Source organism: Pyrgilauda ruficollis, unplaced genomic scaffold (assembly GCF_017590135.1).
Source record: "Pyrgilauda ruficollis isolate IOZ18807 unplaced genomic scaffold, ASM1759013v1 scaffold33, whole genome shotgun sequence".
Taxonomy (NCBI): Eukaryota; Metazoa; Chordata; class Aves; order Passeriformes; family Passeridae; genus Pyrgilauda; species Pyrgilauda ruficollis.
In genome coordinates, this window is record NW_024524711.1 from 3,990,671 (window position 1) to 4,015,459 (window position 24,789).

A 24,789-nucleotide genomic window follows, 5' to 3' on the forward strand; every position below is an offset into this window, starting at 1 on the left:
AACTGCTGTCTTACTGCGTAACTGAAAGATATTTATTGTATTTTTGGTTTTCATCCAAACTGCAATGTTTGTATTACAACACAGTCCATACGAAGCTTGATCAAAATGTTAGTATTATTTCCTAAATAAACAAACATTACTGTGATAAACTGACCATAGTATTTTGCTAAAATATCATATATACTTGTTAAGCGCTGTGGTCAGCAATTCAAATCTGTGCAAAATGTTCACAGGGAACAAACCAAGAAGCTCTACACAAAAGCTTTCCACATGCTCTTGGGCTGCAGTGATTTAAGAGATTCCTGTACCTTGAAAACAGAAATATAGTATTTTATAAAATCAGTTAAAAAATCAAAGATGCCCATATTAAAAAAAAAAAAAAAAAAAGCCTTGAGAGAATTTTCATTTAGCAAGTGAAACAACTTCATGTTCTGAGTCATTTCCTACTGTTCATATCTAAAATGGAAACAAAATATTCTGCATGTTGCCAGCAGATGGCATTAGTGAGAAACTAAAAGCAACACGCGAGACCAGTTAACTTATGAAACCTCAGCCACTACGCTTTAGTTAGTCACCTTGGATTAAGGAAATCAACCTGCAACGAGTCAAAGAAAGCCAATTCGTCTCTAAAATGTCATCTCCTCCACTCCACTCCTTTTAAACATTGTTTTGTTTCTGACCATTTAGTAATAAATTAAAAAATAAAAAAGGGAAAAGAAAAGAAAAAATAAAGCGCACAATTTTTGACTAATACCCAAAATACAATTAGTCAGAATTTGGGGCCATCAACCACTTCCATAAATATACAGATATTCAAGCAGAAAACAAAATCTCACTAAAATGCTCAAAGACAGATGGGGTATCCAAGCTTTAAGCTGTGAGCTAAGCGTACTACAAGCACTTCCTGAACATGTGTCTGAACTCCAAATGCAACCTCAGCAACAACCAATCTTCCACAATCCAGGTTTATTTTCTTACCAGCACATCTGAACAGTATCTAGCTGAAGGCCATCTCAGATAAAGGAGTACAATATATTTTGCCTGAGAAACAACATTTTCTATTTCAAGACACTTCCTCTAACCAAAGACATCTGACAGGCTTCAACACCTAGACAACAAGAATCAAGGACTGCTCCTCTAGCAGGGAGTGGGTTCTGCTACCTAAGCACCTTGTAGCAGGCCCTACAAGTACAGGCTGGCCCGATACTATCTGCATGTAAGACTACACCAGTGTTCTTTTTCCCCTGGATACTGAACTTGGTACAGTGATCTGTACACTGTGATTGTGAGGTTTATTATAAAGGCATTCTCCATAAAAAACATGTACGGATATAACCAGAAAAGCAGTACCATCAATGGCATTTCCCAATGTGTAGCTTATACTTAGGCTCTAAGCTACACAAGCACTCAATGAAGCCAGGAAGAATATTTTGAACCTTCAGAAATGGCTTGCTCTGCTTACAAGGACCTTACCACTAAGAAGTCACAAATCCTCATCTTTAGTAAGATCCACAAGTGAAGGCCAAGTATGTGTGTTTTGTCTACACAAAATAACACAAAGATCTATCTGGAGACCCCACTAAAGTACACGTAATGTAAGAAGCAAACTATTTCACCCAATTTTTAAGATCCTTAAACCTCTTGGTAGGCTATTCTACACACAGCTATTTGCTACAATTATTAAAATAAGACATGGAACTATTAGTCATATAAAATATCACCTCTTTTAAGAGGCTTACGCCTTGGTTTGAAACATAAGGAAAAATCTTTCAGCACTAGGAGACTGCACTACACAAAGAGCTTTTTCCTAAGCTGCTTCTCCTGCATAATCAAGTTTGCCACTCCCCCATTCTTGTGTTTGCTCATGCTTCAGCAACTGATGAAGCAATATCTGACCTGCCAGTCACAGTGGAAAAATTCTAGCTCCTCCCCCCTGGGAAAACCCCACAACTTCCTCAAAGACCATCTACAACTGTTACTAATACACTCCATATCCAACATGCCACCATCTGAAAGAAAACGTGCAAAAACAAGGAGTAAACCACACGGATTGTGATAGAAAAGGTTTACAACTGTGTAAACTGGTAGATTAGGGACACACCTTAGTGTCACACTTCTTGTGACAGTAACATGGCTTTCAAATCAGCATACACCAATCATGCAGCTACACATATTTCAGTGTGAGTACAGCAGAGATGACAAGAATTAATCTAAGTGGTAACAGCCACTTAACATCTGAAGAAAAGCAGCTCCTAACTGGGTCGCTCTGCCACAGTATCAAGCAAACAACACACTCTGAACTCTATCTTGTTTATACTGACAACTAAATTCATTTATTTTAATTTCAGCATGACATGCTGTGTCTGCAAGGAATGCCAGCAACCTCAGGCATCATGACCCTCTCCAAACATAAAAGAAAAGCACAGGAAAAGAATGAAAAGAAATGTGAATGGTTCACTACAGTTAAAAAATTTTCTGCACCAAGGTAAAGAGTATTCATAATAGGAAAAGATAAAACAACAAAAAATTTTGAATTGGAAATTCTTAGTTCTCTTCAAATAAAACAGCACAAACCTAGAATAATCTTGTATATACCTGGGAGCACAGCAGAGAAACATCCCTTTAAAAAGCTGTTCTAGAGTTCGCCTAAAACTTTCCTTCAAAGTCTGGAAGAAAAACCACTCGTATCTTAAACATTTAAGTCATGCTGATGCTACACAGACAGTAAGGTTTGTTTGACAAGAAATGCATCCAGTCAGAGATCAACAATACCTAAACCTTAGCCCATCAATACTATACAGAAGAGTAGGTGTTTCTTAAACATTTAACAGTCATGCTGATGCTACACAGACAGTAAGGTTTGTTTGACAAGAAATGCATCCAGTCAGAGATCAACAATACCTAAACCTTAGCCCATCAATACTATACAGAAGAGTAGGGGGGGAAAAAACTAGAAAACAACAACAACACAAAAAACCACACATGCACAACACCTGCCCCCCAACCCTAAAAAACACCCCACAAGTCACCCTCCCCACCCCCCAAAACTCAGAAACTCACTACACTACAATATTTGGTGCAAAGCCAGAGTTTACTGAATACATGATTTCACTGGCTCTTTGTAACCCCTTATACACAGTTACTAAATGATTTTCTACTTGCTTTATAATTAGAAATAACTTTTGAAGACATGGTATTAGCATTTCAGCTAGGCCTTCAATTTTCATTAAGAAATGAACCCTTGTCTTGATTACTACTACTTTCTTGCAGTTTAATGCACCAAATTATTTTATCTTTCTAAGGTGCAAAATCAAAAAATATTTTTACATGTAGTTAAAAAGGAAACTGAAATGACAAAATATTTGAAGTATAAGAAGTAAACCAAGCAGCATCTTTATCTGTCAGTCTGATAAGCAAGAAAAACATGCGTTTGTAGAAACATTTAGCTTCTCCTTTGCTCCCCCTAAAGTGGAAGAAACTGACATAAGTATGAAGTGACAGTTATTAATTAATTAGAAATTCAACAAAACTAAGGAAACTCTTAAGTTTTCTCCAACTGTATTCAAAAAACGGTAATGAAGCAAAAAATTAAATTAATTAAAAAATAAGTAAGAGAACTTACAAATTATGTTCACATACTTACTCTGAGCCTGCAGCCATTTCCAAATAAGAAGTATCTGCTGTGTCAACCCCCAATGGGATCACTATGCTCATGACGTTCGTTTCTGATAAATTCGATTACTACGGAGTCCTATGCATTGGTATCCAAAACACTGGGGCATGCCAGCCACAGTGCTCATTGCAAACATCTAAGTGCATCCACAAACCCTGTCAAAAACAAAACACAACATGCAGGAGATTAAGTCAGTTCATTTTAAACCCAGCCAATTCTACATCATGTATTTATTTTAGTTTAAAAATTTGCCATTTTTATCTGTCACAATTACTTCACTAGTTTTATTTTACACAAGCAAAAGGAGAACATTCAATCTTCTCTAAAATTAACTGCAAATAAACTTCTTTAAAGAGTGTGATGATCTTAACATTTGAACTTGAATATATTACAAATGGACAATCATTCAAATTTCTGATTAAAAACCCCAGCACAATCAGGGAAGTGCCAGAGATTGGCCCTGTGTTGTCAAAGCTTAGTGGCTGTACCTTTCAACAGAAACCTAGTTAGAGAATTTGCAAGTCTTAGCCAGCACTGTTCTGTTTTGCACTTCAAAAAATCCCTAATGTCTTAACTACCATTTAGTATTTTTTTTAAAAAAACAAAATAAGTCTAATAATTCACAATAATGAGAGGAAATGTTTTCCATTTTAATAAATCACCATTAGAAGATACTATGCCCGTTCAGTGCCACTTTTGGAGGCTATTTTTTAAAGGAGTAAAATAAAAATAATCAGTAGTAGTTTTTAACTGTAGAGCAAACTACAATCTGCTTGACTCACGCGAATGAATGCAGGATCCAGTCTGTATGCCAGTTACTACCAGACCCCCACTTCCCCAACTACACAGGGCAGAACTCCCAAGTACAGGAGAAATGTGAACAATTCTCAGCTATTCACAGATTAGCAAATTAATGCACTTTTATACACTAATATAGACTAGGTTTTACACATGTGACTAGATAATTTTAGTAAAATAGTCCAGTATCTTCGGTAGTAACATAATGAATAATTGCAAACTCTTACCAAAATGTCAAAGTTGCAAGACCACAGACCACTTTGCAAGGAAGCACATACTGTGCCTAATAAAGACACTCCTCTCATACCACAAAATGCTGATTTCCACATGAGCACAATAATTTTGAGATCAATGTATTTTCACAGAATCACAGAACACACTGAGTTGGAAGGAACCCACCAGGATCATAAGACCAACTCCTGGCCGTGCACAGCACCATCCCCAAGAGTCACCCCATGTGCCTGAGAGCATTGTCCAAACGCTTCCTGAACTCTGCCAGGCTGGCGCTGTGACCACTGCCCTGGGGAGCTGTTCCAGTGCCCAAACACCCTCTGGGGGAAAAACCTTTTCCTAATACTAAACCTAAACCTCCCTCCAGCACAACTTCAGGCCATTCCCTCAGGTCCTGTCGCTGTCACCACAGAGAAGAGATCAGTGCCTGCCCCTCCTCTTCCCCTCATGAGGAAGTTGTAACTGCAGTGAGGTCTCCCCTCAGTCTCCTCCAGGCTGAACAGACCAAGTGACCTCAGCCGCTCCTCACACGGCTTCTCCTCAAGGTCCTTCACCATCTTTGGGCACTCTCTAATAGTTTAATGTCTTTTTTATATTGTGGGGCCCAAAACTGCTCCCAGCACTCGAGATGAGGCCGCCCCAATGCAGTGCAGGGCAGAGCAGGACAATCCCTCCTTTGCCCAGCCGGTGATGCTGTGCCTGATGCCCCCAGGACACGGGTGCCCTCCTGGCTGCCAGGGCACTGCTGGCTCATGTTCAGCTAGTCACTGACCAGGACCCCCAGGGACCTTGCTGTGGGTGCTGCTTTCCAGTCTCTCATTCCCTGTCTGTCCACACATTCACTGTTGTCCCATTCCAGGTGTAGAATCTGGCACCTATCCTGGTTGAACTTCATTTCAACATGCTATCCTTGCTCAACACTACACTGACAAAAAGCACAAGCCCCTGGTGAAAAATGGACTTCAGATAAACACTGTGAATTTAATCTGAATTTTCTTCTTTTATTGATTAGGTCAGCACGTTCAAGATGACAAAGTGGCATGTACAAGACATCTCTGAAGTATGAAATGGCAGCAAGTCTTCATCTAACTTCCTAAATTTTTTAAGACTAGTGAAGATTGGCAATTAACTTAAGAACATGCCAAGACGTCTGAAGTGCCTAAACCTACAGCTAGTTCACTCTCCTCCTAGACAGCAGAAGGTGTGTTTTGGTCCTATTATGTGAGACACCAAATACAATGAGCTAGAAAGCTATTGGGCCAAGTAGCCATTGGAATATTTTGCTTTCCTCATTTAAATACTGAGCATTTTCTTGCTAAATACCACAAGTAACAAACTAGATCACTAGCTATGCAAAAAAAATGAAGAAAAAATGTACTATTTTCAAGAATAAGTAGCAAGAAAAATATGTTAAATCGAAAGCAGGTACAGAATATTTTCAGTAGAAGGCTTGAAAAAACTGTAAGCCCCTCAAACAGTTTAAGTGAGTACTCATTTTCCCACCACATAGCTAACTCTACTCATAGGGCAGAACCCTGAATGGCTGTACTTACAACTTAAAGGAAACATCAACTCACCATTTAGTCCCCATCTTCTGAAAAAGTACAAAATTTACCCATTAACGTTAAAGAAACCATGATTTTTTAAAATCCAGGTAAATTAGCCAGCACAGGGTTAACTGCTGTTCCAGTACTCCCTGCAGTGTGACCTGTGCTACCAAATCATCAGCAGAATGGAGTTTTTACTTTATGCCTGCTATTAGGTAATTCTTAAAAAACAGCTTTAGTGATTCAATGTAGGTCTAAAAGACATATTAGACAACAATGTCTGGGATCAAGATCCTCACTTGGAAAGGTGTTTCCTGCACTTAAACTTGATTTTGTTGATGGTGTAGTCTTTTTTAAAACATTTTCTTTAAACACTTCTGACCAGGTAGAGCATTAGCTGTAAAATAATGCAGGCAAAAATGCCCTGGAGACTGATGGAAGTGAGGAACACATTTAGACAGCTGTCTCATGGGCTGTGACATCCCCAAACTTACATAAAACAATTGAGACTACCCAATCACCATATATTCAAGTGACCACCACTGTCTACACAGAAATGAGATCTGCTTACTAAATCCGATAATCAAGTGATATTTGGGGCTTTTTTTTTAAATTTAATGCAAAAAAAGAAGATCCATGCATGTTTTTAGAGCTACATATAGATTGAAAATCAATGGCTAATGCATGTCCCCATTCATGACAATGCAAATACACCACCATTCATGCTAAAAAAACAAAAAAAAGAAAAAAAACAACAAAACAAACCCCCCAAAAACACAAAAAAAAACCCCAAAAAAAAAAAAACCCCCCAAAAAAAAAAAAAAAAAAAAAAAAACCCCCCCCAAAAAAAAAAAAGGGGGGGGGGGGGGGGAACGACACTCAACCAAAACCAACTTCCTGCTCTATGGACAAGTTATTCAAATACAGCTTTGTCAGAATTCAGAAAAAAAAAGTCTAATAACCTGATCTACACTGAATAAGATCAGAAACTTGAAGAATCAAGATTTTTTTGCCTGAAGAGCATTAAACAGATGTTTTATCTAAAAGGAAGTGGAACATGATTGCAATAGTAACTCACTGGTTTTTACCACCTTCTTCCATCACACACACAAAATTCTAAAGCTCTTCCTTTGCCTATAGTTCAGTATGGAAGAATGAAGGCAGTCACTGGCTTGCAATACCTACACAGCCAAGTTAATTCAAACAAACACTGCTCATTATTTATGAGTAGCCATCCTCAACAAATGCCCATAATGAGAGTGGGGGGAGATCTAGGATAAATTAATAACACTACACCCACTTATTAAACAAAACTGTGACCTTATAGATTGGCCATCCCTACAGTGATGTTAAATTTGGAATGATGGAAAATAATTATCAGAAGAATAAGAATCAGAAGCATTGTCATGACATACTAATATTCCCAGTATTTTTATAAGTTCAGAAAGAAACTAACACAACCACTGGGGAATTTTATCTATGAAGAGATTGCTTATCCTTTGAAGCTTGGTATTTTAGATGAGTCATAAAATACTATCTGCTGTCATGATTTGGTACTTTCCAACTCCTGCAAGTATCCATCTATTTCAAGTAATTACTCTTTCAGAACTCTGACAAACTGTCATCCATGGCCTTTAAGAAACCGGCCTTTAAGAAACTGTTCATTTCCACAACTTACTGTTTAAGAAAGTGTTTCTTTAAGCAGTACATGAATTTGAAAGACAGGAAGACCACACTGGTTTCTCCAGTTAATTTCAGGGTCAGAGAGTTAAAAGCCCCCATACAAAAACTGCTAGTCCAAAGTTCATTGATCAGCTCTTTACTGGGCAAAGTGGCTCATCTATTGTACCTTAATTAACAACAGTAGAAGCCCTCCAATTTTGTTACAGTTTACTCCATTAGTAATAGCACACTCTAAGCTCTGAAAGCATTTTGGCAATTTATTAAAATCACCATTTTTTTTCCCATAATCATCCTACAGCTTTATTATAGGAGAAAAAACCCATCCCTTATTCAAATAAATTTTGCTTTTATTTAGTTGCAGTAAATCTTGCCCTAATAATAAAATGTTCATCTTAAAACCCAGACAAATTTCTGTTCAACCTGGTTAAAACATTTATCTTGTGCAAGATCTTCACACCCATCACTCTTCACTGAGAATCAGTAAATTCATACTGATTTACACTTTCAATGGCACTTCTCCTTGCCTCTAGAGAATACACAGGAGGTTTTTGACTCAACAGCTGCATCAAGTTTAAAATATCCAAAGCCTCACCATACTTCTTATGATCCACTTTGTTTATGACACCAGGACACTTTTTTGTATAAACTGTACTCAAAACCCAGAAGTGTAAGAGTGCAATACATTCCAAAATATAATCTCTGTGGCTTTGTACAGAGAACACAATTTATGCTTTAAAGAACAGGAAACAACTCATACATTATCCCTGAGGTATTCCACTAAAACAACATTATTCTGTGGTCTAACAGAGACCACATGTTTCCTTTCCCTCATGTCCTGCTAAGATCACTTGTGTCACATCAGAAGAAAAAACTTAAGTTTTCCACTGGTACACAAAGGAAGAAAAACCCCCAAATACAGACAGCTCAGCTCTTGAATCAGAAGGTGAGGATGTGATCTCCTGAAATTACATCGATAGTGTTAAACCTCCTGTGCTATATGTCTAATACTAAAGCTCTTGTCTAGATGCACATACAAAACTTTTCACAAAAATCACTAAGAGATGGTGGCAACACCTATAACAATTTATTTGTCTTAAACATAAAAAAATTCCTAGAGATATTAATATATCAAGACAGCATAACTACTTATAATACTTACAGTAATATTATTATTACAATATGATGAGGGTTTTTAGTTTGTTGGGGGGGGTTAAACCATGTTTACATCTAATACTACAAAAAAAAATTAATAAAAGCTGTTTCTGCTATTCTTCTTCACATCTATGACAACTTTTTACAGACAGTGTCACTGTTCCTTGGTATTCCCTTCCCATGACCAATTTCCAGATTTGGTAGTCATGTGACAAATACAAAAAGTATACAGAAGTTAGAAAAAGTACATTTACTATAGAAGTTAGGAACAGATTCAAAGCAACTTGAAACTTAACATTTGTTTTCTAATTTATAAAGGGACCTAAGTGGAACCATGAATTAAGCTTACAGTTAAATTATATCCTATCTCAAATGTAAGAATTTTCCCACATACACAGAAGACTACACTAACTTAAGTACATGCATTGTTAGATCAGCTCAAGTTTCTTACATCACTAGGCATTATAAAAACACTAAATCTTTTTGTTCCTGTTTTTATGTTTTTTGTATACATGTAAAGTTCTTCAATATTCTTCTCTGCAGTTATCACCCATCAACAATTACAAGATAAAAAAAATAATTATTAGATGGTTTATATGTTTCAAGATTTGGGAGATTTCATCACAGAATGGCTCTGCAAAGTGAATTACCAAGATCTCCCTAAACACAGAGGTTTAAGGAGAAAAATCTAATTCTAATTAGCCTATAATTAGGCTATTTCATTAGACTCAACAGTGCTGATTTAAGATAAATAACTATTTAGATTTTATACTAATGCATAAAACTTCACCATGAAGTCCTTAACTAATGTCACTACAGAAGTATTTATATACTAACCAAAACACCATCTCTATACTCTGTATTTTCACAATGTCCATATACAAAATCCACATAACTAGAACTGAAGAAAAATTAATCAAAACCTTCTAACCTATCTACACATGACAACTATCTTTCCTTAAAAGCAAAATTATGTAACTTGAAATGTGTATTACAAAATACACAAAAGGTGATAGCGCTACCTTTCCCTTATGTAGTAAATTGAGTAACTGAAATGGCCAGGAATAATTGTCAGTTCCCCCCCTCCAACACCTAAAAACTTATATTGTTTCCCAATTTACCCAGCAATGGACAGTTCACCTCATGTTTACTAAGAGCTTATTTCCCCTCAACGCAAGCACAGAAGAGGCTCCCTTTTGCTAAACTCCAGGTACTGGTAACCCCTTCCCTCACACCTTTAAATCCAGGCAAGAAATTAATAACCATTTCCTGGAGCAATATTAAGTATCAGAAGATATGAAGGCTCATTTTCATGAGACGTGTACAAATCTTAAGGGAATCAACTTGAAGCAACAAATGAAACTGGTGAAACAGCCAATTTTCCACTCAAGCACTGACCAAGGAAGAAGAGTTACAAGATTTACAGATAAAAAATAAATCAGTGTTGAAACACACAAACATGACAGCCTTGAGTCAAACAAGACCTTTCAGTTTAACCAGCATGCAATGCTAACCTGGCTGTAACTTCAAGTCAAATTGAATGTAGAAGTGTTCTACTCTTAACTGCCATTTGCTCCCCATAGAAAATTCACACTACTGTGAGTCCAGGTTGGCCCCAAATTACAAATGACCGCTGCAAAACTAATTACTGTTTCTCATATCAATAAGGTCTTTCAGGCAAGATGCTAAGATTTCCAAGATTGTATCACTGCTTTCAGACCTCTGCTGACTCCTGCATATCTTACTGTTACTTGTTCATACAAAGTCATCTCAGCTAAGAGATGACCAAATGTTAGCATTCTGTTTTATTGCATTTTATTACCTCAGCATGCATCTTCTATGCGTGAGTTGCATTTATTGAGAATGCAATCTAAACATTCTCCTCCTCCCTCCAATTACATCATATGTGTACACACATTTTGCAATCATGAGCAAAAGCAATTCTTGTCATACTTTCCTTCACATTTACAGGCCAATAATTTTAACCCATGGTCATGGGAACCACCCTTGACCTCAAGAAATCCACAAGAAAGTTGATACACTTATGCCCTGGCACAATCTACACAGGAGAAATCTAATTAAAATGCAACTATCAATAGTTCCTCAGACTCCACAAACACAGAGTGAAAACTAATGTCCTGAACTGTCAGAAGGCCAACAAACCAAGCTTTACTACTTGGCTTTCCTACCTACAGGTTTTTCCCTCCTTTGGAATTTTTTTGTTTGTTTTTGGATTGGGAGGTGTGTGTTGGGTTCTGTTTGTTTGCTGGGTTTGATTTTTTAACTTCCTTTTTAATTGGAAAGGAATAAGAGGGAAGATTTAAAGAAGATTTCATTAAATAAAATCCTGCTTTTCTAAACTGCTGCTTTCTACTACTGCTCTGAGCATACAAGTCTAACAAGAAATTAGATTCTTTTTAAAATTAGCAAGAGACACTGGCATTTTAATGGTACACTCTAGATGTCATTCACATAATGAACTATACTGTGCACGTGTATATATGTATATACTTGTATCAAGACACAAATATGGAAAAAATAAAGCAACATATATACACATACCATAAATAAACGTATAAAGTAATCAATATTTATTCATTGCTGTCTGTTTCTCAGGAGGTAACACGCCTTTAATCAGACCTAGAAGCAGAATACATGAATAAATGACTAATCTTACATACAAGGAAGTTCTGTTTCCTCTAACACGCTCCGTAACTGTACAGATTTCCTAAGAAATCAGGAGGGATATCCAACTTCCAGATGTTACACCACTGCAGTAAGAACTGTGCAGACTTTGAAACAACTGCAAGTCAAAATTCATACCTTTGCTACTGTTTGCTGCTTTCTATGGTAACCTAACAAATAAGTTAGCAACTTACTTCTAATTTGCGTTGAAACACAAAAAAAGTGGAGTAGGAAAAATAAGACACAGTAGGCACACTCAGATATACAAATTAAGACCTATTAATGACTAAGTCCTGCAAATCATACAGAAGAAACTAACTTGTTCTAAAAGAAATCTGGTATTTGTAGCGTGTGCTCAAATATTCCCACTGATTTAACGTCCTCTACAGCCCTCTCAGCAGTACCTTCTTCCTCATCACAATTATTAACTGCTTCTAGCCTCATTCACAAGCCCCTCAATGCCATCCCCTATGCTGTTCAGGGTCACCTATACACCGTCAGTACTCATGTCCATCTAACCTCTTTCTCATGTACCCTGTCAGACAGACAAAAACCCAAAAAAGTACTTGCTATGGCTGGTTTGAAGTCACACATGACAGATAATGGCTAAAATCATTATGCTTCCTCTCCCTGTTTCTCACAGGACACTGCTCACAGCTGCCCCCATTTCCTTCTGGATTTTCAGTAAGCTTCAGAGAGCTCAAGGCTTTTAAGTTGCTAGCCCTGTCAGATTTCTGTTTTATTATATTATTGGTTGTACTGACACAGACCTACTCAATCATTAGACCAACTTATTTAAGAAACACTGTTATTACAACCAACTACAAAGTAAGACGACTGCTCCAACTTTGCTTTTAGAACAGTGCCAATAAGCACAATTTACTAGCACAGAATCACAGAATGGCTTGGGTTTGAAGTGACCTGAAAGATCATCCAGTTCCAACATCCCTGCCGTAGGCAGGGACACCTCTGCTACCAGGTTGCTCTGGGTGCCCATCCAACCTGGGCTTCAAAACTTCTCGTGACGGGACATCCACAACTTCTCTGGGCAACCTGTTTCAGTGTATGAACACCCTGAGACAAACGCAGGATTTTACATTCAATAAAGACCACAGTCACATTTGGAATGACAGACAAACTTTATGAATTGGTCAGACTTTAGTATCTAAAACAGGCAAATAAAAAGCCCTGCCTCCTTCATGGTATCCAAGATTTATGCATAAAAAACTTGAAATTCCATCATTGTAATGAGGTTTTCATTGGTACACAGGTCATAACATGCACTACACAGACTCTAGCCTGCACAAAGCAAGCCACACTTTTGAGTAGAAACCAAGAGTCAGTCGGCCAGTTTAGCCAAGCCTCTGCTACACACCAAAGCTGCTTTCCACAAGACATAAGCTATTTTCCTTTACTATCTGGTCCAACAGTGCTGCTCTTGCTTATTCCTGAGTGAAAGCAAGGTTTCTTCCTCAAATATTTATGCTAGTCCCTTACACATGAAGACTCGACCTTACCTCTTCTCTCTCTTCACTCCTTTTCTTCTCTCAGTGGAAGTTAGACAAAATATGAGACTAGGAAGAGAAAAAGAATGAGTGGTAGGAGGGAAATAAAGGTAAAAGCAGTTACAGAAAGAATAAGGATTAGTTCATTGAACAGGAATCAATCAAAGAAACAGTAAACAGAGATATACTATCACACACCACGCTTACAGATTTTAGGTCTTCTAATTGCAGAACTCAACACCCAGGATTGAAAATTAACTGCCAATTGCTTGATGTCAGTAAGTTTACTAAACACCTGCTATACTTCTGAAAATAAATGACACAAAAAAAGTCCTAACCATTCAAAAACCATCAATTATTTGAGCTCGAGAGCCAAAGAACTGTAAAATACAAAACAAGTACAGCACATGAAGAGGTGTAAAATAATTTTTTCATAGCAATATTGCATATTACCTGGAGAAGTATATATTAGCTACCTAACATTAGCCTGCCATAGTCTGTCACTGAAAAATGTGAAATGCCTTTAAAGAAAAATTCAAAGGCTAGGAACACTAACAAAGTAGTTTACCAGTAAAAATATCTTGGCTTTATGTCATTTTTTGCATCAGCTGTTTTACTGCAAATGAGTATTTCTCCATCTAGCACAAAATGATAAAAAGCTGTTGATTAAACGTAGACGAATTGCCTATATGCGACTCAGCAATTACTCTTGATGAAAACATTTCATCCGTTACCTTACACTATTATTCTTGACAAACATCATAAAAAATAAATGCTTTCTGCAAGTATATACAGTCCACATTCTGTAAGAATACCCAAATTCACGTCTACAACTGTATGGGCTAGGTCTATTTATTTTTTATTGAATGTAACAGTACACCTCATGGCAATTCAGTCACCAATATTCCTCCCAACAAGTACAGATTTTGGGGTGAAAAAATACATGGCTAAAAATAAATACTGGCATTGCATTCAACATTATAAATATTTTGCAGGCTTCATGATCCCAAATAGGCTAATTAGTTTTTTCTATGCTGCTCAATAGGACTTGGGAGTCTACTGTAATTATTAGCAACCTACTACAGAAGAAGTAAATTCTTTTTATTTATTTCAAGTCTGACTTCAGCTAAGCATATTTTTGTTTTGATATGTTTTCACTTAATGTAGATTTCAAAAACTAGCTCCTCTTTTTTACCCATGACATTTGATTTACATAAATAGCTCAACAGTGCTTCTACTCTTACTCATGGAAGCAATTTGTAGACATCCACCTAACTGCTACACTTATGCCTAGGATTCCAAACACAAGCAAGTCAGAAAGTCACATTCTTTCAAACACAAACTTCTAATTCTTTCTGGCAGTTGGAAGAACTCCATTAACTACAGTTCAACCTGGACTATGTATTTTCATAACAATTTGGCAGTATTTCAATGTTCTTTACAAAAACTTGGGGAGGATACTGGCAAGAAAAAACGAGGGAACAGATGGAGGGACTAGTTCATGTTCAAGGACACACAAAAAACCATAGAAGTGTATGATCAAAAGACCCTTCTGACTTTCAAAAAAATAAAACTGAATTTATTTTCAACTGCAATTATTTTGTGAAACCATATTATTTAAGAAATTTCTATCCCATGCATTTTAACTCTATGGTGTGTGTTTTCAATGGAGGTTTCAGTGCATTTTTCAATTACAGTAACAGAGACATAAAATACCTGATTTTTAAATAAGCACAAAATAATTCTGCCCAGTGATGGAAGCTCAATCAACAGCTTTAATTTTCACTACTACTGCCATACAGAAGGGAACAAAAAGCAGTGTTGGCTTTTGTCTTTCAGCACAAAAGATATCACTGGAAAGTAAGACAGAGAACAAACATTTAAAAGAATCCCACAACACAGTCATTCATAAAAATCCTTCATAATATTAAAGATTCTCATCAAATGTTCCTATCCTAAGCAAAAGGAAAAAAAAATCAGTGGAATTAATTGGTAAGGCATTTGAGGGAGGAACTTTACCCTTATCACCAGTAAAATAACTACTGTATTGTTTATGAATTATATATGAAGTCTTCATGTTTCTTTCCTAGTTCTAGAATGATAGGTTTGGAAACCAAGAGACATGAAATCACTCTGTATCTTCCTCCAAAGTTATATGTAAGTTGCTGTAATTCTCAAGTCTTCAGTTTAAGCAGGACTGACTAAAACCACTCCTTATTGGAAAATTTTCTTTAAACCAATAGTTAAAACAGGATTAACCATCTAGACTTGACTATCATCTGTTTCGTGATACAGTTTTCAACTCAGGCCATTATAACCATTCTAATTAGAAGTTAGGTCCCTCTGTCTACTCAAGGCAAGCTAATAGCATCACCAACTGTCAAAAAGTATCTTCAGTCCTATCAATTTAGAAGAGTTAAAAAGTAATGAACACCAAACAAATGTAAATATTCAGAACTCCTCAAGATAAAAGACCCAAATCTACCAATCTATATAGAAATTTAAATTCTTGAGTGGCAAATACAGGCTATTAGTTTTATCATTTTCTGTGACTGATAAATAACTGTTCTGCACAACATCTTGAACTCTAAAATGGAGAGATACATGAATGTAATGGATGGACCATTTGGTGAGTAAGGAACTGGCCGCATGGCTGCGCTTGTACAAGCTGCAAGCTGTCAAGCTCGATGTCAAAGTGGAGGCAAGTGATGAGTGGCATTCCTCACGAACTGGTACTGGGATCATGGCTGTTTAAAACCTTTGCTGGCGACATGGATTAAAGACATTCTCAGCAAGTCTGTCCATGACATGAAGCTCTGTGGTGCAGCCAACACACTGGAGGGAAGGGGTATCATCCAGAGGGACCCCAACAGGCTTGAGAAGTGGGCCTGTGTGAACCTCACGAAGTTCAATACAGCCAAGTGCAAGGCACTGCGCCCGTGTTTGGGAAGCACAAGTACAGGCTGGCCACAGAACGGGTGGAGACAGAGCCCTGAGGAGGACAGAGGCTTGCAGGTGCTGCTTTACGAGCAGCACGACGCAACTCGGCAGTGTGCGCTCTCAGCTCAGAAAGTCAACCGTGCCCTGGGCTGCATCAAAGGCAGTGTGGGCAGCAGGTCAAGGGAGGTGATTCTGCCCCTCTCCTCCGCTCTCAAGAAATCCCACCTGCAGTTCTTTTTCAAGCTCTGGGGTCTGCAACACAAGAAAGAAGTGGACCTGTTAGAACAGATCCAGAGGAGGTCACAGGGATAATCCAGAGGCCTAAGCACCTCTCTTACAAAGGCTGAGGGAACAGGGGTTATTCAGCCTGGAGAAGAGAAGGCTCCAAATGCCTAAACCAAGCCTTTCAGTACCTAGAAGGGGCTTATTAAAAAGGACGGAGAGTGACTTTTTACATGAGTAGACAGCAATAGGACAAGGGGGAACAGTTTTAAATTGAAAGATGAGAGATTTAGGTTAGATGGTAGAAAGAAATCCTTCCCAGTGAGGGTGCTGAGGCACTAGAAACACACTGTGCAGGGAAGCAGCGCATGTCCCATTCCTGGAAGTTCAAGGCCACACTCTGATGAGGCTTTGAGCACCCTGGTCTAGTGCAAGGTGTCCCTGCCCACGGCACGGGCGCTGGAACAAAGTGGTTTTGAAGGTCCCTTCCAGCTCACACCATTATATGATAAGGGGGCCAACAAGAGATTGTATGGCTTCCTTCTAAAGTTGCAATATAAAGTACAATAATGTCATTAAAATTTAGTCTTATCATCTTGTCTTTGAACTTGAAGGCAATTTACTTTTGTGATGAAGATATAAAAAGTCAATGATTACCTAGATTATGATGGCATAAAATACAAAAAACACAACCACAAATGAGAATAAAATAAAAAAGCCTTCCTTAACCTGAGACTGCAATATGAAATTTTAGTATCTAAACTATCCAAGTGCTAATTTTAAACTCTCAGACTAGGAACAATACTATTTTGGAAGTGCCTGATTTGCAAAATCGCTGGTCCCTTTAAAGTCTCACTTAGGTTTTACAGCACTGGATCTCCATCTAAGCAGCATATGAACTATCACATGAAACCAAAGGTAGCACTCTGGTAATACAATATGCAAAAGTAATAAACATACTATACTAGCACAGGATGCTATCTGCGTGCTTAATATATTCTTCACATTCACTTCTGAAACACATAACTTGAATGGACACTGATTTACTATACTTCTTACCCATATTTTAATTTTGAAAAATAAGATACAAAACCACTTAGGTCAGGCATGTTAAAAAAATATACTCTGTGCAAGAAAATTAACTGTCTTCAAAGGTTTACAGATAACCTTATTAAAATTTTCTAGCAACCAACACAGCTTAAATCTTGCCTGTTTCATTAAGATTTGCAAAAGGAAATAAATATAATCGCAGTATCTTCCAGCAAGTAATGAAACCTTGAAAAGGTTTCTTTTACTACTTGTTTGTTATGCCTTAAAGGTTAACAGCAGTTTTTCTTTGAACACAACTACAGCAGGTTTTTTCTGTAATGCGAAGGTCATGAGCACAACTTTGGATGCTCAAAGAGATTAGGTCTTGTGGGTACAACTCTTCTGTTACTTCAGTGAACACTGAAGTAGATAGAAATACCCATCTTGCACTATTCAAGAGACCACTACAATTAATATTTTAAATAATTCAGAATTTGGAAGCATAGAATTGAAGCTTTTTTACCCTAATCCACATTTCTCATCTGTGGAAATTTTTTTCCCCCAGAGATGCCTTAAGTGTCACTCTCAGCAATAAATCAGAACTATTTGCACAGTGGAAACATTTAAACAGTGTACCTGTTGAAAAAAACACTGTCCAACAAAATCTGCTTTTGAGGGGTTCACAAATGCTCATTTGTATGGAAGCCATGAGGCAAGTAACATAGATGCATTTCTTTAGGATCTCTGTAGAAGTCTAAATTGGGTTCTATTTTATATCTTCATCCATCTATACCCCACCTACTAAATGTTGTTAGAATGTCACATGACAACAGCAAAATACTTTCATTAAACCTTCATTTACATTAATCTAGTTAGAACAATACCATGATTCTACAATTACATGCACCACTCCTTAACTCAGTCCCACAAATAGTCCTTACTAAAATTAGTATTAGCATGCATACAAAATAAAGACTGTCCTCAGTCAAACCAAGAACAGAACTGGAGAGACACTTCAGCCTTCAGTGCGACACTGATTTCTGTGTTTCTGCTGCTTTCCAAGAGAACTTTAATAGTTGTGTATGCTGAAACTGTCCAAGAGAAATCAGGAGTTGCATTACCTCAAAGTAACCTGAAGAGGTTACTTAGTCTTAAGAGAAACTTTCTCTAGATTTAGTTTTAAGAGTCAGTATTATTTTCCCTCTGGAATTTCCCAGACAGCAAAAACACTCACCAACCAAAAGGCTAAGTGAAAATTAAGCAAATTTCTCCTTTAGATATGAAAAAGTTTAAGACACAAAAATGGATTCAATCAACTCCAATCCATATGATTGCACTTCTAAAGCAAAGTTTGTGGAACAGAAACATGTCTTAGAAGGAATTTAGATTTCAGAACTTCCCTCTTTCAAGAAGCTTGTATTAGTGTTGGGGGTGAAGGGGCATTTCATTCTTTATGAATATATAAATAAAATCATCAATGGAGTTAAAAATAAAGGTAGAAATCTCCTTAAAATAAATCTCCTTAAAACAAATCACAGATCTGTTTATACAAATGGAGAAACTGAGTCACAAAGGCAAACTGACTCATTAAAACTCACACAGGAAAACTCTGGAAGATCTCTAAATTCCCAAGAGGTTCTTAGTGCATAAAATAAACCGTAAAATTTGAAAATTAGTATTTTTGGGGTTATTTTATTACCCTCCCCCAAACACTTTCTGTATAGTGTACAAGGTTATTTTCCTCAAATTGTCAATTAAATGTCTACTTGAGAACGTGACAGAAGCCATGAAGAGCTGCAGACTGTACAGCATCAAGAACAGGAGCTTTCAACTGAAGACAAGGAAAGAAAAAGGCAAAAGGTTTCCATAAAGGCCCGTATACTCTTTGTCTTTTTCATGTACTTTTAAATAGAGAGAGTAAGACATGGCTTAGAAGAAAAAATTGTATTTATATAAATACTAAGATGATGGAAGCATGCATTACTGGAGAATTAATGAAATCACTCAGCCTTTGGCCTCAAAACACACTAAAGGCATGCATTAACAATACCCTAAAAGTCTACCTTACTGGTCAACTTCAAGTATACCTTAAATCCTACATCAGTGCTTCTAAATCATATCCAAATTAAAATTCATCAGAGACTGAAGACAGCTTTGCCACTTCAATACCTCACTTTTGATTTCTTAAATCCAGAAGGTTCTAAAGCTATACTGGAATAGGAATTCATATCTCATTAATTTAATGAACAAGATTAAAGACAGGCATTAAAGAAAAGGTGAAAATTTATTTTTGGTTATTGTTGCTTAAAACATAAAATTTGCAGCTGCTATAGTATGTATCAGAGTACACTACACCAACTACCAAATAATGAATCCTTGTGACCTCCCTTCCCCCCACTCAAACATATTTATAGTGGTGATACTAAATGGTTCATATTTCATTTAGGAAAAAAATTAGACGTTAAGAATCGCACCTTCCCTCAATACTCGTATGTGCATTATCACACATACAATTTATATAGCAATATACTAAATAAATTGAAGAAAAAATGTAACGCCAAAATTACATGGCAGCAAAAGAAATTCTGTGTCTTTAAATAAAGTAACAGGTCATAATCTCGCGTGCATTATTCCCTTAAATTCATTCTGTATTCTCTAACTATGAATACATGGAATTACTACACCAATGTCCACTGAAGGTATTTCCTGCAAGATGAACATGACGTTCACAAATGTGTTTCCACAAAGAATTTAGCTGACTGTCTTAATGATCGTAATCCACGACTCGCGTTGATAAATATTACTGATTTTGTGTCGTTAGTAGGACAGACAGCTGTACGGTATCGATCACAAACGCAGGAGCCTTTCCAATTTACTGAACCGACATACATATTACCTTACAGCACCATATACACACCCCTCGCAGGAGCTGCTTGAGTCTGCTGCCTCCTTCCACCCCCCTTCTCCCCGACAAGAGTGGTCTCGTTCACTTGCCTTTCACACACATAACCAATAAAATTAATCAGCTGGAACACAGCATTTTTAAATCGCAGTAAAGTCAAGAGCTGTTTTGTACGTTATTTGAAGGGAACAGCCTTTTCATTTTAACATAGTAAGACACTAATATGCTGCAGACAAACGCACTGCATGGGGTGTGGAGGACCCGAGCTGATTAGATTACCACAACATCAGCCTGAGGCCGCCATTTTTAGAATCTCTAAAGGACAAAAGAGGGAAATTAATAAATTTGCTCCACATTTTTTAAAAAGTAACTTCAAAAGTATAGTGATAATAACCAATTAATCACGCATTGCAAGTACTGCCATGGATATCTCCCGGTGTTCTCTGATCTGAACCCTGAGTAACAAAAATGCTTCGTTATTATTCCTTAAAGCTACTGTAAATAAACAGACTAAAACATTCGTAAATCTAAATGCAGCAGTGAACTTCTGCTTTTGACGACACTTAGTATGTAGCATTTTAGGGACCTCAGGGCTTTCAGACACCGCACATTCCCTAATAGCCGAGTATGGGGGAATACAGGACCTTTATAATCAGGCTATATTATGTTTCCCTACCCTATTTAGTAGTACACAGTGAACCGTTTGTTTCTCTTCCCCGGTGTCTGCAGCAATACGGTCGAACCCACCAACACTTACTGCTTCAGCAAAGAGAATGAAATATACCACCCAGGGAACACGAACACTGCCTGTAGAAACTGAAGCAAGAAAGGGGTGCACCAGTCTAACTACTTACAGCCTCGAGAAAGGGGGTGGGGAGAATGATCCCCTTTTAAATTGGCACAGAAACTCCTGGGGACAGCTCTCCGTTTGTCCAGGTTACACCACGAAGCGGAGATATTAACAGGGAGGCAGGCAGGGAGGCGGGGGTGTGGAAGGCAAAGAGATTAGGCCTATAACGAGCCATTTTAGTACCACAAAGCAAAAATATACAGGATGGAGGAAAAGAATAGGCTTCCCCAAGCTTCATAAAACTCAATACGCAGTCCCAATAACGCACAAACCCGTTCTGAAAACCGCCAGCCCAAGGAAGCCTATGTTGTCACATAATAGCTCCTTTTGGCTCATTTTCCAAGCATAATGCATAAATCTGGCGTAACTGCCAAAAAATTCTCCTCAGCTCCTCCAGTTACAGTAACCCGCCATATTCATAAGATATAGCGACAGCCTGCCATTTTTTAACCAAACCCCACAAAAGGAAAAGCAAATTACAGGCAACTTAAACAGAAATTAAACACATTTCAGGGTAGGAAGGAGTTATACTCGCACCGAAGGTAATGAGACATTCCCGTCGCATTTCACTCCCTTTTTCCACCCCCCCCCTCCCCCAAAGCACCCACAGCAGAATATGCTGGTAATAACCAAAGACTCACCTGTAATGGTCACAGGCCAGGCAACAGGACCCCTCAGCTGAGCCCCTTCTCTATCCCAACCAAAACAATGCAACAGTCCCACTGCGGATATCCCTACCCTAGGCAGGACTCAGCCCTCAGTAGGCTCTAGTAAAAGAAAGGGAAAGAGGAAACCCCCCCCTCCCCCCAAACCTAGCTCAGTGCGCAGAACCCTACAGGGACCAGCTCAAAGGCGCCTTTGCCCTGGGACCTGTGTACAAACCCCGCTGCTGCCGCCGCTGCTGCCGTGCCTCCCTCCCTCCAGCCTCCTACGCTCCCTTCTATGTCACTGCCTCTCTCTGGGAAAATGGCGTCCGCTCTCCCCTCCCTCCCCCTGCACGGGGCTCACCCGCCCCGCCTGACAGGGGCAGGGTTACCAAGGCGAAGCCAAACAGCCGCCATTTTGCTTACGGGCCGGGCGTGCAGCCCGCGCCCGCCGAGCCCTCAGAGTCCATTTTGCAACACGCAGAACGGCTCCGGGGTCTGGGCGCGGTCGCGGCACCAGACTGCGGCAGGGGCTGGGCAGGGGGGCCGTGAGGAGGGAAGTAGGGCAGCAGAGGAGGGGCGGCGGCAGCGGGGGCTGGCGCCGGGGGCGATCCGCAGCCCCGGCGGCGCAGCCCGCGCGGGAGGGGCGGGGGCTCCGTCCCGGCCTGTTGTGGGGCCGAGCGCGGGCGGGAGCGAGGGTGTCTGAGTCAGAGCTGCATCCTCGGAGGAATAAACGCCAAAACTCCCTCCTCGGCCGCTCTCACACCCCCAGCCTCCGGCTTCTTCCTCACGACCGTCGATGCTGTCAGCATACGTGTTCTTTATGAATCTTTAACAGCACATTTTCGGCCTAAACTGCGCGAAAAGCCGGGCAGACCTGCCGGATCTCACACACGCAGAAGAACTACCTGAGGGGAGGGGAAGAGGGGAGAGAGAAAGGAGCGGGAATTTTTGCAGACCTGCTCAGGAGGTTTTGACTGAAACTTTCACTAAGACACTCGAGGCTGAGACTCTTCCCCGAAGCGTTTAGGACTCAAAGGCAAGTGGGAGAAAGCTTCTTTCCTTAGAGCGAGTGCAAGAGCACTCGCTGAAGGCATTTCTGTTCTGCAGGGAATGAGACAAGCAGCGAACAAGCCTCGTTTGCCCGTTAGGGAACGGCGCTCGGGGAGTAGGAATGGCGCGCTTCCATCCAGACCAGCGGGCGATGCCAGTGCCAGGAGCTCGCTCAGCCTTTCTGGGCAGACACAGCTCCGGCCATTCGTAAGCAGCCCGTCTTGCTAACCACCATATCTCCTCCCAGCTCCCGCTGTACCCCTACGCCGCCCTGCCTCCCCTGCCCGGCTTCAGCCCCTCCAGCGATACGGCTGATGGAGGGAGGGGAGGCGGCGGCTGGGGTTTCGTTCGACGCCCACCAGGGGCTGAGCGAGCCTTCTTCAGTGCGCAAACTCGGGGCACCAGATAAAAGCTGGGCTGGCAGCTCTTACCCTGCCTCGATGGAGCCGCCACTTTCGGGTGACTGGAGAAGCAGTTAGCAGCAGCGCCATAGACTAGCGTCCCCCCACACCTTGGGCACAGAGAGTTTGGGGCTCTAAACAGCTGCTGCTGCGGCAGGAGGGAGCCGAGGTGAAGGGATCTGCTAGCTGGTTGGACGCAGAGGAGGCGGCTGTAATGGGGCATTAAGTCTGAGGGAGGAGGGGGGGCGATTAAACCTCTTGTGATCATGGCGGAGTCTATGGGTATTTTTTTTTCCTGTCTAACTCTTCTGTGCGTGTGTCTCTTGTTTCTTTCTCTCTTTCTCCTTAGGGCGCTTGGCTGGGGCTGCTCGCTCGGGTTCTGCCTGTTGTTGCGCGAAATGGCGGCTGGCGTCTTGGTGGGTTTGGTTGTCGGTTTTTTGTGTAGGGTTTTTTTTTTTTTTTTCCCTTCCCCTCCTATTCCCCTCCCCGCACTTGTGCCTTGGCTGCGGCTCCGCAGCGAACCGCGGCGGAGCCCGAGTCAGGAGGGGGGCGGGAGCGGCGCGGCAGCCAATGGCCGGGCCGGCCTGTGTGGCCCGGCGCGCCCTGATTGGCTGGCGCTGACATCATCCTGCAGCAGGGGCAGCCGCAGCTGGGCAGGGTCGGGAGCTGCCGGGGGAGGTAAAGGGAGAAAACGGGCGCCATGATCTCAGCGCTAGGGAAGACTCTGCGGGCAGGGCGTCCCCGAAGAGCTGGCGAAAAGAAAAGCAGGACCAGGCCTGGTTTTCTCCTTCCCGAATAGTGCCGGGGCTGTGCTGAGAGGAGCGGGAAACGAGCGAGAGGGGAGCAACTCATGCCTGCCTTTGTAACTGCGTCAGTACAAGATGGCGCAGGGTGTCCCTGGAGAGGGAAGGGAGTTGCACGTCCGCCGGAGGTCATGTGACCGCGTTGCATTCCTGTGGGGTTTGGCTGCGGACCAAGCTGGCTTAGGCGGCGGCGGCGGCTGCCCGGGAGAGCCCGGGCTTCCCTCCCCCTCCTCCTGCACAACGTCGTCGGTCCCGCGCTGGTTCCCTTCCCCCATCAGCCTTATGCACGAGGGTGTAGCTGCTGCCGAGGAAGGTTCTCGCTTCTCTCTTTACTCTCCACCCACCTCCAGGGTGTAGCTCCTCTTGGGGGAAGCTTTCCATTCCGCCCCCTCTCTGCGCAAGGCTTTACCCACCGCCAGGGAAAGTTCCCCCGGTGCTTGCTGGCTCCGCCCGAGCGTGGGAGCCGGGTGCGCTCACGGCAGAGCCGCCCGCTCGGTGCGAAGGCGCTCTGCTCTAAGTTAAGTTGCAGGGGGTTATGGAGTGGTTCTTACTGGAACAGGCGTTTTAAGTGATGTCTAAACGACCTCATTAAAGCTGCTGAGGAAAACGTACAGGCCATGCGGAGTTGTTCTTCTGACGAGGAGGTCTTGGCTGTTCTAGTGATGCTCTGC

The 24,789-nt window shown here is 40.4% G+C and overlaps 1 protein-coding gene and 1 long non-coding RNA gene across 9 annotated transcripts in view; one reads left to right on the forward strand and one right to left on the reverse strand.

Moving 5' to 3' along the window:
- Window positions 1-23,645, reverse strand: part of KMT2E (lysine methyltransferase 2E (inactive)) — a 58,230-nt gene extending 34,585 nt beyond the window's left edge. For 2 of the 8 annotated variants that reach the window (XM_041474669.1, XM_041474662.1), the window contains exons 1-3: window positions 21,859-22,144; window positions 13,287-13,343; window positions 3,644-3,828 (exon numbers count right to left, since the gene is read on the reverse strand). In XM_041474669.1, the coding sequence (XP_041330603.1) occupies window positions 3,644-3,714 (71 nt within the window). In that variant the 5' untranslated portion in view covers window positions 3,715-3,828; window positions 13,287-13,343; window positions 21,859-22,144. Of the gene's footprint in view, window positions 1-3,643; window positions 3,829-11,646; window positions 11,725-13,286; window positions 13,344-14,990; window positions 16,467-21,858; window positions 22,145-23,345 lie in introns of those variants that run through there. The other 6 variants (XM_041474665.1, XM_041474667.1, XM_041474666.1 and 3 more) reach the window with 6 other exon arrangements.
- On the forward strand, window positions 23,346-24,725 carry LOC121357417. Its single transcript, XR_005955725.1, has 3 exons — window positions 23,346-23,484; window positions 23,665-23,731; window positions 23,950-24,725. It is a non-coding gene; the product is annotated as an uncharacterized LOC121357417 (long non-coding RNA).
- Window positions 24,726-24,789: the final 64 nt, after the last annotated feature.